Raw genomic sequence first — 20,730 nt, forward strand, 5'->3', positions numbered from 1 at the left:
ATTTTTCTTTACATTGCAAAATTGAATATTTCAAGAATAACAATTGTTTCCCAAGTATTTTGAATCTTTTTTTCAGTTAATGCGTCTTTTTCGGAACGATTTCCAGAGAGATGTCCAACATTTCATTCACACGTCGGACATTACAAAGAGAAATTCGAGTGTTCATTTCATTCTTGGAATTACTGTTCACGCGTGACCTGGATTGACTGTAATTGTTTACTGTCACTCTTGTTGTTTGGAGGCAAAATCCTTTTCAATCAAATCTCGTAGATCTTTGAATTTCTTCTCGAGATCTCGTCTCAATTCCTTGAGTTCGTTGGTCTGTTTTTTGCTGTCTTCTTTCACATCCTCTAATTTGTTGAATATTGAATCGAACGTCTCGGTTGTGGTAACTTGGAGCATTTGCATCTTGTCTTTTACCTCACCAATTAAATCGCAATTAGACAACTTCTCTTTTTCACTTCTTTGTTGTTCCGATTCGCGCAGGGCTGCCACGTCTCGTCTTGTCAAACTGTGGCTGCCCATTTGTAAGAAACTTGGAGGAGGTGGTCGTTTTAGTAAAACTAAGTTTGTTAGCATATTAAATTGCGTTGATATCTTAGATTTTAAGAGAAACGATTCACGACCAGCAAGGTCTAATTCACGGTGAATGCTGACAATCTCTTTGTCAACATTCGAAAACCTCTCTTGAAAATTCTCGGTTATCTCATCCAAGCCTCCAAGAGTCGACATGATCATCTCTCGCTCTTTCTGGCAATTTTCTTCAATTGGCGTGGATGTATTCAAACCATCGACTCTGTCAGTACTGGTCATCTAAAAAGAGAGCGGGAAAGTATTTAGCACGAGAGCAAAAAGAACTACATTTTGCACGTATTGTTCAGCCTAAATGCTTTCTGGCAGTTCATGTAACTGAGTGATTTTAAGTCGGGTCTCGTGTCCAAAAACAAAAAGCCGGCAACATTTTTTGCCCTTTCACCGCTTGTTCGTATTTGTCTTTCAGCACAGGAACGCATTTGGGAATGTTTGAAATAACATGAAACATGGAATAAATGTGATCGAATATTTTAAGCCTATTCCATCCCATTTATTCCATTGCACATTTGCCACACATGACATTCCAATCCTAGCAGTATGCAGGATGTTTGACCTATGAACCTAATTTAACGGCCTTAACTCCCATGAGCCTCCTGTAGCTCAGTGGTAGAGCATCCGAACTAGTAATCGGAAGGTCTTAGGTTCGACTCCTGATATGATCACTCGGATTTTTTTTCCAAGTATGCCTGTGTCACTTACTGAAAATACATCATTGTCAACCTGAAACATATTAGACTGGCAGAGTATAATATTTTTTTTCTCCGTAATGATTAAAATCCTATTTTTCGTAAGCCAGCATTTACAAGGCTATCTACTTCGCTCGATTTCTCCTCTCGTAAGATATTTAGGAAATTACCCAATTCAGTCAGCTGATGTCGGTGGATAATGTCCAAGCTGAAAGATTGTCTGCAATTTTGAGGACAATCTTTCAGCTGAAGCTGATAAGCATCCGGTATACTAGTAAGCCTCAGGGAAATTTCGATTGGGTATACGTATACTTTTCTCTGACCGATCACATCCGCTCGGATAGAAAATTATACGACTAATGGTCTCTTGAGGCAGGATTTCAAAGCTGAACTCGCCAAAACCTTTCTATTTTGGCATTCTTTGTTCTTATCATAACTTGTTCCCCTCACACCTTGGGCAAATTATATTCCGTTCTTTTTATATTATTTACCTTTACATTCTCTTTTTATATTCAGTAACCCGGGTTTCAGAAATGAATAATTACACCATCAATGGCTCATTGATGCAGTTTTGGACAAACACATGCGCGTCACGTGATACATTCCGACGAAGGTTGTCTGACGATAAGGAGTCCTCTGATTTGATATCCGTCGACCGATATTTTTTCGCCAAGGGGACAAAAAATAACAAAGCATAAAAGTTGTAGTTGCGGACTTTATGGTTTTAATCTAACTACCGTATAAACATCCATGAAAAACAAATAAAATGGACAGGTTGTATTTATTTACCAGTAATCATGCTGTGACCGTCAATGGCCGTTTATCATTTACACAACTGATTAAGAGCGTGCCTTTTCAGAAACTAATCAAGGGTGTCGTAAAAAAAATGAACAAAGTAATCTGTCTGACCAATCACAACAGACGTAAACAGCACATTGAACCAATCAGAACTCGAAGCAAATACATGACACCGGCGTAAAGCGCGGGAAAATGCGTGCGAGTGGGTTATGATTGGATGATATTAGTTTTGTTTCTTTTTGTTTCTTTCCTGGAGTTTTGCTAACGTATCCCAGAGCGTAGAAAAGCAGAACCAAACCATTCACGAATTACTTCTCACACTCAAAATAAATAAACTTTTCTTTTCCAACACCAAGGAGACAACCGTCAAAGCTTGGGAGCCAAAAGAAGGGAAACTGAGGGTGGGATTATGGATTTACATGTTCCTTATAATTATGTTTTCAGGATCAAATGTCGGTTGAAAGTCCAGTTAACCAATTTTTATGAGGTAACGCTGTATCACAGTTGAGTGATAACGGTGACAAACAACAACAAAAACAACACACTACCTCAAAAGAACTAAAAATAATAATAATAATAATAATAATAATAATAATAATAATAATAATAATTTTTTTAAAAAATTATTAAAATAATAAATAATAATTCTTTATTAAAATATTCCACACAAATCGCTATTTACAAGTTAAAAGTATATAAAAAAGAGCTATTAATAGCCTATTTACAATTCATTTCGATTAAAAAAAGATAATATTTTCAAGCAAAATTTCAGTAATAATTTTTTTTAAATATTCGATTTGCGAAAAAAAAACTGACACTACTCTCAAGCATAATGTTTTTGTAAAGGAAAAGAAAAAAAAATAATAATAGAAACAAGAAACATACGCACCTTAGCTAGCACGCTTATTCCTTTGTGTGACATACCAATGTAAGGATATAAGGGCTTCTGGTCTGGGTTGTCTATGAATATCTCTTCTTGAGTGATTTGTTTCCCATTCAAAGTAAACACCACCGAAACTTTGTCAGGAATGTCAAAGTTTACGGTCCAGCCAATTAAATCACCTCTGTACGCCATGGCATCTAACACATAACACAAGAGGGGCCGAGTATCAGATATCAGGCATAGTGTCTAAAGTTTCCAATTCATGAATTTTTCAGAAGCGATGTTTTATGAAAATTATTTGACATCGGATTTCTATACAAACACTCTAATTTCAAGACGAGTTTGCGTACTCGTCAAAATGGCGTCGAAAACTGTGATAAGGCCTATTTTACAAGCCTACTTTTCTAAACTCAAAGAACTAGTTATGCTTAAAGTATCCATGCATCCCCCCCCTCCAAATTAGAATTTTAATTAATAGTATGCGTCTCTATGACAAGAAAAAGGTTCGCTACCAAAAGTATTTAACCCTATTTTATAGATCTGGGGAGGAGGAGGCGGATTCTGCCAGCGGCAACTTCGAACCTGAATGACATTTTAAATATTTGAGCAAACAGCCTGAAACTTCAGGACCTTCTGGGAAATTTATCTAGGAAGAATTTGATGTTGCCATGTTAATCAATATTTGACAGGCCATTTTTTTCATAAAATGTAAAATACATTTTTAAACTGATTAAGAAAATTACTTTTCGTTATGAAACTGTTTGGTTTTTATCTCATATTAGTGTTCCTTTGTTCTGGTTACTTTTTATTCGACTTTGGCGCTCTCCTGAAATTTTGGGGAAATCCAGAGATGGCCGTCATTTGACAACCCTGATGTCATAACAACGTCATCTGACGTCTTCGCTTCCTGTTTCGGGCGTCAAAGGAAACATCTTTGTACGTTCCGTACGTACGTTTTGTATCTCTCCTCCAAGTCTCATTGTCATAGCTTTCATACTTGCGAAGTTATGGAGAAAGGCAGAATCCCTACCCTAACCCTCCCCTCCTCGGCCCCAGAAGACAAAAAAAAACAAAACAAAAAAAAAAAAAAACAACAACAAAAAACAAAAAAAACAAAAAACAAAACAAAACAAGAAAACCGGTCTAGATAGGTTTAAGCCCTCTTTTTAGCCCTCAAGGTCTCGAAGGTTGGCTTTTGTTCAGATTTCTAGATTATGCATTAGTGTAATTGCGTGACATTTTACGTTGTAAATGGTTAATATAAGTTGGGCGATCCTTTGAAAACTACAAATCAATAGAAAGACCCATTGCTATAGTATTAAAACAAGGACTGGATACTTTTAGGTGATCTTTCAATGAACGATGTATCTTTTTGTTAAATACCTTCAAGTTGTCTCCCCTCTGGATATTTGGCGTCAAAAAGTTTTCCATCATCAACATGATAACCCACCGTACCGTCCAGCCATCCTGGCATAAAATGGTAACCGTAATCTTCCCACACAACACCAACTCCGAGCAGCCTTCTTTCCCCACTTTCTTGTAATAACACCTGTAGGGCGTTTGAGTAAAATTTCTTTGATTAATAATATTATCAATAGTTATCTACAACTAGAACGAAAGTTAAACCGAATAAGTGCATTTTGACTAATATTTAGGCAATAAATGCAAGGAAACGGTGGTTTGTTTCAGTTATATTATTTAAGGTGGGCCGGTCTCATTGGAGAAAATGTCCGGCCCACCTTCTACGACCAACAAAGAATTTTTCACCGAAACCGTGCGTAGCAACACAAAGATAATTGACAGTGACGACAATTGGAACCTCCTTCTATACAAAGAAGCCCATCACATAAAACGTTCATCGCCATCCTTGAACAATGGCTTGAAGGCTCTGCTTATTCTCATGACAGTTTTTTCTCTTTTTGTTTTGTACTTACTTTATTCTCACGTGCCTATTGATGCTAATTTACCACCCTTTTAGTATTTAAACTTTAGCTACCGCATTGTCACCTAGTCTGACGATGATATAGAATTATATCGAAATATAACTGAAACAAACCACCGTTTCCTTGCATTTATTGCCTAAATATTAGTCAAAATGCACTTATTCGGTTTAACTTTCGTTCTATTTCTCCTGAAATTATCAGCCGGTAATGCTTATCTACAACTAGATGAACGACCTTTTCGCGATACACCATACAGAATAAAAAGCCAGTCCCCAAATTGATCGTTGCGTTATTTTGTTTGTGGGTAACGCAAATTTATTTCCTTTTTCCCACGTTATATGACCTAGGCTCTGCGATCACACTTTTTGGACACTTAATATTCTTTCTACTTACCCAAGTAAAATTTGAAATTTAGGCATTGTCTCCATCAATTTAATGTCAATTTGTTGTGTTAATGTTACAAAACAACACCAGCACTCTTAAGAAGAGTGTAGTCGAACAATCTTTTGCTTACCATAAACTGGTTCGAGGGAGCAATGAACCGCTCCATCAGCAGTTTGGTAGCAGCCAGACGATTTTACAGTTGCGGGCTGCAACATGTCCATAGATGCAACAGGTCCCCGCTACTAAAGGTAGCTTGTTCCTATAAACTGTTCCACTAGGACTATTCAGTTCTGATGTTGTCGACTTGTGTCAGGATGTAGTTTTCAACGAATTCGGATCCAAACGATGTCCTCAATTTTGCAACAACATGCATAAAGGCGCTAAACTATCAAAGACGGCCATTTAGAAGTCGAGACCATTATTTAGAATTTCTTCTACAAATTATGTGAAATGAATTACCTCGAAATGAGGATGCTGTTTAGAGAACTGGATGAGATATCTAGCGCCATGATGCTGACGTGGGTTATCCTTACATACTACACAAGCGTCTGCTCCCTCACACGTCAGAAGACACCCTTCAACTCTTATTCCCATACATTTCCAGGCCTCGAGAGAAAAAAAAAGGATAAAGAAAATATATTTAAAAAACCCAGGAACATCAAAATGGTTGTTATTACAGTTATCAGCAGTTTGACATACAAACGAGGCAGCTGGTTGGTGTTTTCGCCTTGTTTGCATGCATATCTAAACATAACAATATGTGACTGCAGGTTGATTAATAGCTATTATTCAATACAAGGCTTATTACCTAGGAATAGGGTGCAGGGAAATCAAGACGGGAATCGAACCATAATATCTCCGGCTGCTTCTTCTTCTATCCTATTCTCTATTAAAATCCAGTTGGCGTTCATTTTTTCACTGACTCTAGAAACTATAGCCGGGGTCACTGCCTTAAGTGAGGGGTTCCGAGATTGTTTAGGTAGACACAAAACTGTTTATAAATGGCAATGGTTGATTTTTACAGACAAAAAGATATTTAAATGAAGCAGACTTAACAAGATAGCTACACTTAAAGCCATGAAAACACAGAAAATGCAATGTCCGTCATTATGATGGTCTTCCGTCTACCCAAACGTCTCACAATTCCACACGTGCCAGTCTTTCCATAGTTCTGGACTTGGGAAGTAAACGTAAGTACGTTTTCTTACTGATAAATCAAGAGAAAATACATGAAATACTTCTAGAACAAGAGGAAAGATATAAAGAGATTTATTTAATTAAAAAAATAATAATAATAATGAGTTAGGCAACATTTTCAAGCCACTTTTTAACTTTTATAAAGTTGAAACAATCTCCATCCTCGAAATCCAGAAAACTAGTGAAGAAATTGTAAACCAAACTAAAGCCACGTTTAAGGGTTTCCTTTGATTTTTTTTTCGTTCCTTTTTAGTATATTTAAGTAATTCATAAAATAGGTGATATCGCCCCTTTCAAGTTTGAATTTTACCTTTTTCCCCGTACGAAGAGCTCCTTGTTGACATTCATGCCCTGAGAACGTCCTTCGAGCAATCTGATTAGTCATTTGGCGATTTTTGTGTGTTTCGTAGAGCACTTCATCCACTTTTCTTTCATCTGTTCAAAAACATGTTTTCAGGTAAGAACCTTATAAATAACACAACTTATGATAGACAAGCTAAGACTAGCGCCAAGCACATAGGACCTGTACTACGGTCAAAATGCTCAGTGCGATCATTATTATTAGAGATTCCATTTCAAACATTGAATTGAATGTATCATGGAAGGTTTTAATCATCGTCAGGTTTGATCTGATAGCTACACTACTGGTGGTTGTTAGTGATTAGTGCATTTCGATCCTCGGTTTGGTTGGCGTTGATTGAAGGATTTCTATCCACTTTCGATTCACTTCCTCAGAGCAGAGGTATCTTAGACGTAGGAGGTGCAGTGTTGAGGGTGTGATGACTGGTGATGCATGATGAGGATAACTGTAAGTGTCATGATCAGTGACCTTGCAGTGTGTAAAGGTGCATATGCGACTGCCGGAAAGGCGTAAGCTGATACCTAGAAGGTGTGGACACTGTATAAATATTAGCGAATGCCTCTTTTACCTCGCTCTGTTATTTTTCCTCAGTTTTTGCAGTTGTTTTGCTTCAAGCCTGTCCCTCATTCATGTGACAGATGATATGATATTTTTTATTTAAATTTTATTTTAAAGATTTGAAGATGTAGCTGTTGTTTCAAAGGATATTACTTCGTGCTTCTCCACATACCTGTCAAAGGGAATTCATATCCATATGTGGCAAAGTACTCCGTCTGAAGCTTTTCAACAACTTTAGCAAGGGTCTCAACCTAAAACACACCACCGATAAGTCAGTGAACGATCCCTAAGATATAGAATTTCCTGTGGACACCCGGTTATTTATTCTGTAAACAGGCTTCCAAGTGGGGTATAGGGCGAAAAGAAAAATCGGCGAGCTCGGCAGTGGAGCGTGGAGAAAGGGAGGGAACCTGTGGACATCCTTTGAATGCCGCCGTTCTAGTTTGTGATACCAGATTCTGGTATCATGTTCTGATTGATTAGATAGATGACTGTTGACAACTTTGCAAAGGATATTAAATATTGACACACTGAATCTCGCTGACATTTGAATAAATTGTGAAGCTTCTTCGTCGGCTTGCGGTTTGGAGAGGCGGAAATCGAACGAATTTTTTTCTTCACATCACTGGGCTTATAAAAGGGCTGAACACTTTCCTACAATTTGTAGCTAAAAAGCAAGATGTTTTTGGAATATTTACAGACTGATTTCGAAAAGATTTTGATCTTCCAGTCGCTTCCTTGGGTGTCAAAAATAAATATGGATGTTTGAATGCTGCAAGGTTGTAATTGTTACACTGTTGGTGTTAATAATTAAGGACAAGGTCGAGGAGCTATCTAACTATGGCCTCAAAGTGTTTGCAATCGACACTGCCGAAGAGACGAAGAAGTCCTCGCTGAAGGTACCGCATCAGTCGGCGAATCTTATGGAGTTTGTTGGCCAGGAATAAGCAATTTCTTGTTCTTAAAGAAAAGGAAAGTACCGGCACTCTTTTGCGTTAAGGCAAATATTATTGAATTACTGGCATAAAATTACCTCGTTGACATACTACTCACAGGTTAATTACAAAGAGGTGGAAAGACGACATCAAAAGAATCTCCATTTGCTACCTCCTTTTCTTTCACGCCCCCTTCCATGAGCTCGATTTTATTCTTCGCCCTATAACCCACATGGGAGCCTGTTCACAGGTTACCTATTAATCGACGCTCAAATCTAAAGCAATAAGCCATGAAGAAGGAAGTATTCCTATTTAGCCTCGCTTTTTTAGTTCCTGAAAACGGTAGGTATGTGGATTAGAGTGCAGAGTCTCAAGAGTATTATGGCAACAACAGTGGAACTTGGAGTGTACATCGTAAGCAGAAGTTGTTTCTTGGAGAACCGCTAAATGGAAAATGACGTCATACGACGTGAAATTATGTCGTTTATCTCTGCACAGCCACCATATTTAGAACCGCGATCTTGAATTTCAATACCTCCCAAAAAATAATTAAAATGCAAACACTCAACATTTTTTTTTTTGTTATTATTTGGAATTTAAAGGGGAAGTCTCATGGGGTTTTTGACCTGTTTGGTTAAAAATGGTGAACTAAGACCTTCACATAGCTACAAAACAATTTAAGAATAACGAGAGGAAAGAGATCAACTCAATTCTTGAAAGGAACAACTCGTGATCTGTTCTAGCGCATTTTGGAAACAAAAATGCTAGAACTTGAAAAACATTAGCCTAACATTTTTCAAGTTTCAATCCTTACCGGCCTACTCTGTCTCTGGTTAGAGGCTTTAATCGACAGTTTTAATGCATTGGGGTGATAATTTATAACGAACTTGACAATTATTTCGTTGTTTCAGCTGACAGACAAACATTTTTGGGTTTTGAAATGATAGCGAATTTGCGTGATACTTCCCCTTTAAGAGAGCATCGCTGTCAAATTCTTTGTGCCGTAGAAACAGTAACTCCTGTGAACAATGGAATGCTATATCAAATTTTGGTCAAACATTTAAGGATGTCACATAGTTTGGTATTGCTTGCTTAACGCAAGTAGTTTTGCTCGCGACAACTTTAATTTGAATCTAATATATATATATATATATTTTTTTATTCAAGCATGAGCCGAGAAAATTCGAACCTCTTTTAAAAATTTATTGGAGTGATAGGTTAGTTTTCATTGACTCTGATGTTACCATGGAAACCAAGTTTTGACAAAAAACAAAAGATCCCTTTTCAAGATGCTATGCTATTGCTACCATACCTATAATGTTTTTAGCTAATATGAATGTTCCTTTATTGGTTTGCATAACTTTTAATTCAAGATGGCGGATCTAAGATGGCCGCCATTAAGCAATCGTGACGTAATTACCACGTAATATGACGTCATGACCTCTGTTTTGAAACCTCAAAGGAAACATCTTTTGCCGTACTATCTTTCTTGCAAGTCTTATTTTCATAGCTTTTATACTTGTGGAGAACACTGACAAACACACCTGCAGACCCCACCGTAACCTGTGTAATGAAGTGACTCAATTGTGGCAAAGAAAAAGGGCGCTGCATTATCTATATTACGAAGAAATCGTTCAATCGTTCATTTTTACCAGTTTTATTTCATACGAGGCTTAAAGTGAATTGTAAAAGATATATGCATTCATTATTTTTCTCACTTCTAGTGACCAGTCTAAGTGCTTCAAAAGAAAACAAAAGAAAATAAAAGAAAACAAAAAGAGAAAAGATAAGAAAACCGAACAAAGCAAAGTAAAACAAAACAAACAAAACCAAGGCAAATTCCAGTTGTTGGGAGCCGCTGCTGATGTTGTGAGACACGTGAGTCGGGAATTAGCTTATCATGTTGCTGGGGCATTTAACGGATCCGTATTTTGACCACAAATTCTTAAGGTGGCTGGTACCAGTTTCCTCGCGCGGGGAGCAGGTCTGACTATCGTGCGTCACGCGCGAAAGACACGCGATAAAGAGAGACAAATAATCAAAACAAATATGGCGGCGAGCGCCTTTTTTCGTGCTAGGTTACTTTTGTCCTGTTTTAAACGAAATTCGCCTATATCCGAGACTGTATCTACTAGTACGACCTTAGTTAATTCCTTATGTTCAAGACAAATTGTTTCTGATATTCAATGTTAAGTTTGAACGGCAAAACTGCGATCGATCGTGACGGAGCTTCAAGGACTCGCAAAATGTTTATAAATTGGGGGAACCGAAATACTACCACAAATTATCTCGCTTGGCCACATTCTATAGTTTGTATTTTTTGCCCTCAACAGCCACTCTTACGACGACCTTCACAAACTTTACTTAACATTTACAACTGACTGACACTGCTCGCCATCCGGCCCTGCCTAATTATAATCCACCGACAACTTCATCAGCGAGGACGGCGCGAGTCACACGGACGAAGAAAATGTTGGCCGCCATCGTTGTACACTTCGACGAAAACAACCGCCAAGAATAAGGACAAATGCCCGAGAAAATGTCAAATAAAGAAGCCCAGCATTGTACAATTTAGAAGTCTCGCAATCTCAACATTCTGAAACACCGACTGAGACGTGTTCTGCAAGCAGTTTGGTCCATTTCAAACTTTCGCTTGATGCTATTTGGCAAAAACATGGCTAAGCTAGCCAGAAGTTGTGAGAAACTCCTTCAAGGTGAGTCCAGGAGGCTGCAACGGAAAACAGCAGATCAACTGACTCCAAAACTCTCCAAAGAGTTTTATTGTTTCAATATGATATTATTATTAAGAGTAAACATCAGAAAAAAAAATTCTACGGAAGGAAATTTTCACTACGTAAAAATTGTCTTTTTTCCCAATTTACAAAAAATCCGTTCTTAATTTTTGGTCAACTATAGATTATATAATTCAACCCTACGAAAGTATTACATTGGCCTTGGTTTATCTTTTTGTCCTATTCTTTCAAAGTCATAAACTGTCAAAAAGCTGAAAACTGGTACCAGTCACCTTAAATCCCATTAAAATTCTTAAATTGAGAATCCAGTAAATGACATACATTTGGGCTAGATAGATGAATGAAACACCCTATCAAGATCTTAAGGGCTTTGATTTAACATCAAAGCTTTTTGACCCGAGATAGAGCAGTAACAGGACCGATTCCATAACAGTACAGTCAGATAATTTATTTTAATTTAACAATGACGTTCAACGCTGTACATATCTGCGTTATTCTCACTACCGGCATCTTACTAGCATCAGTGAAAGTTTTTTACAGGAATGCTCATTGTTGTTTTCTGAAAAGTAAAAGACTGGTAAACACTTTCAGACTCTCGTTTTATTGCTGTTACCGCAAACATACTGTCCGGAACTACATGTATTTAACGAACTTGAACTATGCTTTAAAATTTAAGACGTCGCGTTTACTACGTCAATGGCACTTTTGCCGGCGTATCCCTTATCAGTTTCCCATCGGTCACTCAAACATTTGTGGCCTCTATTCGTAAACAACTCCGAGGAGGTTATAAAGAGTTAGCGCATCAATGGAAAGATTGGCTCTGGAAATATCGTGAATCAGTAAAAATTAAACATAAGCTTCACGTCACAGATTGCCTCACACAGAATCGCTAATTCCCGGTATTCTTCCGTTGCGTACTATTCTGTTCCTCCCCTCCTCTCCCGGGATTGCAGTGGCCAGTTCTCTTCCAAAAAACAAAAAGAATGCCTCGAGGGTTGCTCGTTGATGAGACTGGACACCAACTGGTTGAATTGACTTATATCGCAATGGCAAAAGCTATTTGGGCGAGGGTATGTTCTGTGTTCTGTAAGGGCTCTTTTGTATTTTACTCCATAAGAAACTAACAATAAAAAAATTCCTGACGGGCAAAATGAAACCTCACCCATAACGTAAAGCTGACATAAAACAGCACGTTTAAGTGTATGTTACTTACCCGCCTATTATTAGTTGTATTACTTGATCCTTTTTGTGGTGCAGTATATTTCTCTTTGCACTTCCTGAAGATATAGGCCATTAACAGAACGAAACTAGAAACGAGGTTAAAAGGAACTGGTATTGGATCATAAGTTCCGTAGGACTGGATGGTAATTGCTTTCTTGTACGACCATTCCATTAAAGAGTTTTTCTGAAACAAAATAAGGAAATTGCACATAATTACGAAGAGTAGATCTACCTCGTAATGAAGAAAATGTAGTTAAATCGGTAGATTTAAGTAAATTAAAGATTAAAGCAGTTATTTAAGCAACTTGAGCATTTTCGAAAAGAAAGCTTAGTAAAAGATCAGCTTTAAAAGAGATACGAACCTAAACGAACTAGCTACTAACTGGCTCGGTAGCTCAGTTCACAGATCACTGCAGAGTTATCAAGGAGGACAAGGACTGGAAACCTCTTTCTTTTCACAACTACTAAATCAGCGCACATAACTACGTAGGCTTTCAATGCATTTAACACCCCTACGTACCAAATCTTTTGAGGATTGAATTTAAGCCAGAAATTTGCCAAAAACTCAACCAAGGCAGACAAAAATCCACCAGATCGTTTCAATTTTTCTATCAGGAAGGGTGTAATGTAAAGTTGTATAACTATCATTGTCCTCTTAATTATAAAGTAGTATACCACATGAACACAGATCTTGACTAGAGACGTGTGATCATTAACTTTGATATGTTCAAAATCACCCTTAAAAACCACTTTTTCTGATTGAAATTACACGATGCTCACGCGATTTTCGAGCTCATCTTCTAGGGGAGCTCAAACTGATAAATATTTTTTAAATTATCAGCTCAGAAATGTCAAGATCTGTGTTTTTCAGGAGAGAAAGTTTTCATAAAATTTATGTTGATCTGGAGATCAGATGCTCAACGAAGTAAGTCTTTCCCACAGCTTTTGCACAAATTCAAATGTCGATTTCACTTTATCTGACAATTGTAAATGGGATGGAAAGGAGACAGCTTTTAATACGGAAGTTTATGGGCTCGAATATTTTTTCCCGGCTAACCAACCACACCAGGGAAAATAAAATCTACACGGTGGAGGAATAAAGCTGATCAGGGAACTTTTTATAATTTACATGTACCAGGGACCAGGGAGAACAAAATAACCCACGAGGTAGGAATGTTATTTAAATCTTTCCTCAAATATGGGGTATATCACATATTTCCTATTATATTGGTAAATTAATAACCAGTCAATCAGATCTTACCGCAACGTTTTGATACGTCTCTGACAGAAGAGCAATCAACATGTTTACAAGGAGAATAACTGACATAATTAAAAAGGCGCCATACAGGAAGTAAGCTATAAGTATGGATGGGCTGTCAACCGAATCGAGAGGATCCAAATCTGAAATTCCCAGCAAGGACCAAACAAAATGTTTCAACATTGACCACCAACTAAAAGTAAAACAGAAAAAAAAGTATCACTAAAGAGCTTTTGCATCGACATAGAATCTACAACTCTATCGAGGGATCACCTTCAGAAATGAAAAAAAAAAAAAATAGGGATTTTACAACATGGTTGTAAAAGACCGTGAAAATTGGTAATAAAAAAGAAAATTTATAAATTAGAATAAGAAGAAAGATTTTGTATGAAATAAGATGTAAATTTGGGAATTAACATCATGTCTGAATATATAATGTAACGTAAATAGTTTAGCTAAACGTTTCGGGGTCGTCATGACGCCATTATCAAGTTCGAAGTGATAGAAATAAATGAACTATTTCTATTATAGCACCACTCTTACCGATGGAAAGTGGAAAAAGCGTAAGTTCAATTAATCTAAATTAAGCTATAATGCACAAAATTTTCAGTGAAATGTTTTTTACTGTTGTCATATTTATTGTTAAGCTTCATTTGCTTGTACTTCTAAGTATTGTAAATAACGTTTTTGCAATAAAGTTAGTAGACAATTATAAGTAACCCGTATTGTAAGGAATCGAAGTAATTGTATGTATAAAGTGGTGTATATTGAATGGTAAGAAGAGTATTGTATTGTTAGTTGTACCGCAAGTAAAATATTCTATTGTTAATAGTGCAAGTAGCCCGTATTGTAAGAACTGTAAGTAATGTGTTTTGCAAATAAAAATAACACAAAAGATAGACATGGACTTCATTTAAACGTGGTAAAATTAAGTCAACAAATATTCCAAATCTGAAAAATATGTTTGTTGACACCAGCGTGAAATAATTTCTGTTAAGCACAAATTGTACAACGTTTGAAATTTTTCGAATACAAAATCGTGCAGTCCTTCACGGAAAGAGTTGATTTTGTACGTCGAGGAGCGAATTTGGTGGTTTTGGGGAAAGGCGACGGGGGAGGGATGAGGGTGGGGGGCTCACAAGGATTTAAGGTGTCCACATCTGGGGTGGGAGGTGCATGAAAACAGGACGTGATCAGACATTTTAGCTGGTTTCATAACAGAGAGCTCAGAATCCCTCCATGCGATAAATGATAACTGGTCATTCATATTAGTTATTACTCATCACACTCTGATTTAAAATTTGTCGTCTGAATCTTACCAGGATATCCCAGTTGTGCTGCATACGCTGAAATGACGATTAAAAAAAAAAACTTGTCAATGGTCACTAAAATACCGTAAAAGTATTTGTCATTTTTGTACCTGAAACTGACAGATTACCGTATTAATCAACAGAAAAAAGAGATCAGTACTCTACTTCTATTGTTATAATGTATACCCAACGAATCATGCATTTAATTCAACCCTGAGAAGAAGGCAAATGAAGCGCTTGTAATGAAAGTTCACTGTAAATATTCAAGAAATGTCTTCGCAATGTCCATCGACGTGAATGTGAGTGTGAGCTTAATTTCAATGCCTTTCAACCCCACCCCGTGAATTTTTGTACACTTGCCATGTCTAAGGTCGGGTGTGTTTCGCCTGCATTGGACTCAGAAACATTGGACTCAGAAACGTTTGCACGATAACTTTAGGGGCGTCTTCGTCGCTCAGCGACAGATACCAACGACTGAACAACACGGCAATAATTTCAATTTCAATTCTCAGAACCTCATTCAACACTCTTATTTTGTAATTTACGGATTATTCTCTGATGGCATGCTGGAACTTCATGACCATGGACGCTGTTATTTTCTTAGGATTAAAATAAAAATACTAGTGGTACTGAGGGTTGGTATAAGGCTATAAATCTGGATACTTCTCCATGAAATTTATATTTCGATTATACTATCCTACGAGTTACTTTTCAAGGACTCTTTCGTACTCTGTAATTTTTCCTTGATACCATACCGTTTTATTATTTTACTTTTCTATTTTATTTTTTTTATTTTTGCTGGAATAACCCCGTCGGCGTAAAAGAGGAGGGGAGGACCTACTAATCCTTTCTAGACCAGAAGAAGGGGGGGGGGGGGGGGGGGACGGATTCTGCTTGCGCCAACTTTTAAACTGGATAACTTTTTAACTACTTCAGCAAACGGATGAAACTTCAGAAGGTTTTTAGAAATTTATCTGGGAAAATTTAATGTTGTCGATTACTGTTCATTGACTTTGATGTTTGATAGGTCTTTTTTTAGAGAATGGCAAACCCCTTTTTAAAATGGAGAAAAATTACTTTTCTTTCCGTAGCGTTTATCCCATGTTAATGTTCCTTTATTGGTTTTGGTTACAATTTCGGGGCTTTATTGAAGTTTTACTGAAAATCAAGAAATCCAACATGATGGATCCAAGATGGCCGCCATTTGGCAATCATGCTGTCATCTCAAAGTCATATGACGTCACCACTTCCCTCTGTGGACCCCAAAGAAAACAACTTTGGACGTACTATCTCTCCTTCAAGTATCATTGTCATAGATTGTATAGGTGCAAAGTTATGAAGGGAGTGGGGCGGATTCCGGCCCCAGAAGACAAAAAACTACGACTAAGAAAACAAAAAAGTATACAAAGACCAAAACTGTTAAAAGATAGACAGCCACGTAAAAGCTTCAAAACCTTGAAAAATAAACTAATAGAAAGTATACAAATTTTCGTCAAAATTCAAGACAAGTAATGTTATTTTCAACTTACAGATCATTCTCAGTGGTGTGGCTCGTAACATAGGATTTTTCGGCCATAAAAACTTTGGTAACAGCCATACTAAAGGCCAAAGTGACTGCTGTAAACTGCCAAAAGATCGTGATCACGTCTCCCATTATCTGAAACAGGGCAATCTGAATGGTACCAATTTTTTTGGTTGTCTCCATCAAGTGACCAAAAGCCCTGAGAGTTAGAAACATGGTATTAAGTCCATAGAAGTAACCAGCGATTACCAAAGCTCGGTTGTTGGTAACGGATTCGGATAAGGCCCAAGTAGCCATTCTCAGTAGAAATGTGACGAGGTAGATGCAGATAGTGATTGTGTCCAAAATGTTCCAGCGATCACTAAAAAGAATATCGACACAGCTTTGTTAGAGTCTGTTCGCTTATGTAAGCAACCAAAAAGAGCGTTTTCAATAGGGTGTCGTAAAATCGAAATAAAAGTAATTATTCTAGGCGATCACAAATGACGTATTATTAACTGAATGAACCAATCAGAACACAAACCAAGTACAAGTAAATCATAGCGTCAAACACGGGAAATTCACGATTAGTTTTGGCTTGACATTCTAACTTTTTGCTCTTTGCAAATTTATTTATACACCATTGGATTTAATGCTGGAAGCATGTGAGGCCGTGTAATCAATCCAAAAATTTTAAACAAACAGAACAGAAACTCCTTTGAAATCCCAACTGGTTGACAAAGCGCAATGAAAGCAAGGTTAAGTAAATTTTTACAATAACTGTCAAAATTCCTGTGCACCGATTGGCTCGTAGCTATTGCCTATAAGAGTACAGACAATAAAAATGATGTCAGATGCAATGTGCGCGCGTTCTCAATGGAAAATAAAGCCAATTGTACCAGAACTTTTTCCAAGTTATTGTAAAAAAATCGACAACAGTTTTCTCTGGTCTATAATCATAGTCCTAGCCTGGTTGTTCAAAAAGCGTATAAATTTATCCGCTGCATAGGTCGCTACGAGGCAAATAAAATTGGGCATAATTTGTTGAAAGAGTAGAAGCGTATGTCTAATTTAAGTATTGGATTGTGGGGAAAACTTGCCAGAAACGTTGTTTAGTATACATTCCACTGGACAAAGTTCTGAACAACTGGGGCCAGAAAATGACGCCATGAAATGATCAACATTTGGTAGTAAAACCACTTGCTTACGGCTCGTTGTTCTACTTAATTTTTTTAACTCTTTATAACAGTGTATAAGAATATAGGTATATAAGTATAAGCGTATAGACCATAGAAAAGAAAGAAAACTTCCGTCGATTTGTGAAATGTATACTCTTTTGAAAACCACTCTATTATAGAAATTAAAATTTCCACGGAAAATAATTTTCTTTCAAACAAGTTAAATTGCTAAAGGGTTGGTTAAGAAGTTGGAGCACAAGGATACAAATAAGTTACGGAAAACTCATTTCCTCGCTTAGGTAAAAAATGTATACTAAAAGGGCCTTTTCTTGTTAATTCCAAATTACCCTTGTGGACTGAATCACAAAAGACAAAACGACAATTTAATTGAAGCAAAATTGCAAGCTGGTGAAAACACGTTGGTCAAGGAACTGAATTGTTTGCAGCTAATGCTTCCTTAAATACCAAGATAAAAAAAATGTGACGTTCTGATTGGTTTTCAGGGAGATGTGCAGTCTGTACTCTGGACCAAGTAGAGATTACCACCTTACGGATTGTCCTCCACTGATTAACTTACAGTTCAGAAGATTCATAAAACTGACTGACGATTAGTAAGGGCTCAAGAGCTCAATGTGAAAGGTGCATTATAATAAGAACGTACATTTATTGCGAATGATAATCACATACTGTTTCTTATCATAAGCAACGTCGCCTACACAATCATTCATCGAGAATGTTCATACTAATTTCCAGAAAATTATTGACTGTCAAATCTCACCCTAAAATCATATAGGCAGTCAGCTACCACTATACAGTTTAAAGAGTATTTTATATATTTGAAAAGTTTGCAACACCATACCTGATATAATTATTCAGTGTCTTAACGATAGCGCCATCTTTTTGTATTGTTTTGATCCCTGTATCATCGTTCTCTTCTGTGTCTTTGCAACTCGTGTACTCGGATCCCCGTGCGCACAGCTTCCTGGTTTGAACTTCGGTACAACGCCGTTTAGCGCGTAATAGCTGTTTAGTTTCCATCACTATTCGCCCCAAGAAGAAAATAAAAATGCCCCATTCTGCTCCGCTAAAGCGAATTCTCGATGGAGAGAGGCAGATGAAGAAGTGAAGACCAAGTAGGGCCAGATAACTCAGCGAGTCACGAACGAAGATGAAATATGGAGCCATAAAGTACTCCAGGTAGCCATCTATATGAATTAACGTGAGTGTAAGAGAACATGTACATAAGCTGAAGTTAAAAATAGAAATAAGCCCACCGAGACGTAACTCACAGCCTTTAAATCACACTTCAAATAGAGTTCATAACTTAGAGTCCAAAAGGCTAATTTGCACTGGGAGCCTTAGCAGTTTTTGGTTTGCACTCACCGTAAAGACTTTTCCCGGTGATTGCTGTAAAGATAAAAGAAAAGAAAATTCAAGTCACCAGGACGTGAGTTAATGTCACACATTCGTTATGGCGGCGATGAGAGGGTAGAATATTGTGCAAACTAATAATACCTCAAATGAAGTCACGTTGAAGGTGGCAGAACAGCGAGAGTCTAGCTTACACTCGTTTATTTCGAAGCCCTGCTTGGTGCTGATAATTATTTTTATTTTGAAAAAAAAAAACAACAAGAAGAAGAAGAAGAAGAAGAAGAAGAAGAACAACAACAACAACAACAACAACAAAACAGTTGTTTCACTAACATGACAGTGCCTAGAAACTTATAAAACTTAGTTCTTATGAGGTTTCTGCAATCGTCCCACTCACCATGTATGATGTTCATTCCAACTTTCTTATGATCTTCATATTCGCCAAACATTGGAACCTCTTTTCCATTGTTGATTTTTTGCAGCTCCCTGATATTAACATATCTTCCAATTGCTATAAGAGACATTCCAATGCGTTGCTCCTTTATGTTTTCAACTTCCTTTTTAGCAGCTTTCTTCTCGTTTGCATCCGACATCAGTCGATCCGTTAGCACAAAAATAGCCTGTTTTTGTGTAAATCAGTAAATTATTCAATAAACTCATTTCAATGGGCTTATGAATTAAATTCATAAAAATAATTCATAAGCCCATTGACTTATCAAATAGTCGAAAATACATCACGTGCAGTGACCTTATATCGAAAAACCTCCTTCTTATTAGCATGCGGAGTTTTAGCAGCTGATAAAACACTCCTCGTTAGTATGGGGTGTTTTTCTCGTATGCTAATTTCCAACGTTCACAAAAGCATTATTGTTATGAACTCTATTGACACACGCTTTTCCAAGAATGTTTTTGAAGCCGTTAAAAGAACTCGCAGCAGGCGTTTTATCAGATCTAAAACCACTCGGCTGCGCCTCGTGGTTTTAAACTCGATAAAACACTCCTGCTCTTTTTTTAAAGATTACCTAATGTGGTTACTGTGTGATTACTATTGCTATTCTCTTCATTATTATCATATAGGTCTATAATTTGCTATGTTTCCACTTGCGGCTTATTGGTAATCAAACAAGGAATCAATTTGCCTTCATGGACTTTGGATGGTTATAACTTTTTCAAATATGTAAACGAAGGCAACTAAATTTTTTGTAATTTCCTGAAATTGAACTTGATGTTACGCGAGAACCATATTTAAAGGGCACCTTATCCAACATGTCAAAACCTTCTCGAAACAATTGGTGCAGTTTTATATATTGGTTGGATTACTTTTGAGTCTTTGTTGTTGTTTTGTTGTTGTTGAAGGTTATTGTTTGAATAGATTTAACTAAATTTTGTGAAGTTCAGGGTGTTTAAAAATGCTGAAAAGACATCAGACTACTACTTGCTAACCTTTTTCGTTTCGGGAGGCAGATGACGAAGGCAATTGGTTTCAAATGCTGAAACAGCTTTCTGTAAATCTTTGTGAAGTGCAGGGCCGCCTTTTGCTTCTCTGCTGAGCTCTTTGACGTTTTTCATCAATGCCTCCAAATCTGAGGAATTACTGTTAAAACGAACTTTCCCTGATGAAGAGGTGCCCTCTCCACTGACAATGACATGGTACTTGACATGTTTGCTGCCGTATCTTTCCATAACAAACCGAATGGTGTCTTTCATCAGACTAAAAGCGGGCTCAGCAGCTTTTGAAGTCGCACTTATCACAAACACAATTCCACGTTCTAGAACAAGTTAAAAGAAAATCACACAAT

At 37.1% G+C, this 20,730-nt stretch overlaps 1 protein-coding gene across 1 annotated transcript in view; it reads right to left on the bottom strand.

Moving 5' to 3' along the window:
* Positions 1–208: 208 nt before the first annotated feature.
* The window catches only part of LOC146473969 (uncharacterized), a 38,123-nt gene continuing 17,601 nt past the window's right edge, over positions 209–20,730 (bottom strand). The window contains exons 6-19 of the mRNA XM_085118006.1: positions 20,375–20,700; positions 19,329–19,551; positions 18,944–18,967; positions 18,420–18,765; positions 16,411–16,764; positions 14,891–14,917; positions 13,575–13,764; positions 12,306–12,497; positions 7,577–7,655; positions 6,796–6,920; positions 5,748–5,894; positions 4,345–4,510; positions 2,968–3,158; positions 209–813 (exon numbers count right to left, since the gene is read on the bottom strand). Of these exons, the coding sequence (XP_084974132.1) occupies positions 223–813; positions 2,968–3,158; positions 4,345–4,510; positions 5,748–5,894; positions 6,796–6,920; positions 7,577–7,655; positions 12,306–12,497; positions 13,575–13,764; positions 14,891–14,917; positions 16,411–16,764; positions 18,420–18,765; positions 18,944–18,967; positions 19,329–19,551; positions 20,375–20,700 (2,981 nt within the window). The 3' untranslated portion in view covers positions 209–222. The remainder of the gene's footprint in view (positions 814–2,967; positions 3,159–4,344; positions 4,511–5,747; positions 5,895–6,795; positions 6,921–7,576; positions 7,656–12,305; positions 12,498–13,574; positions 13,765–14,890; positions 14,918–16,410; positions 16,765–18,419; positions 18,766–18,943; positions 18,968–19,328; positions 19,552–20,374; positions 20,701–20,730) is intronic.

This window comes from Pavona decussata, unplaced genomic scaffold (assembly GCF_977016875.1).
Source record: "Pavona decussata unplaced genomic scaffold, jaPavDecu1.1 SCAFFOLD_92, whole genome shotgun sequence".
Lineage (NCBI taxonomy): Eukaryota > Metazoa > Cnidaria > Anthozoa > Scleractinia > Agariciidae > Pavona > Pavona decussata.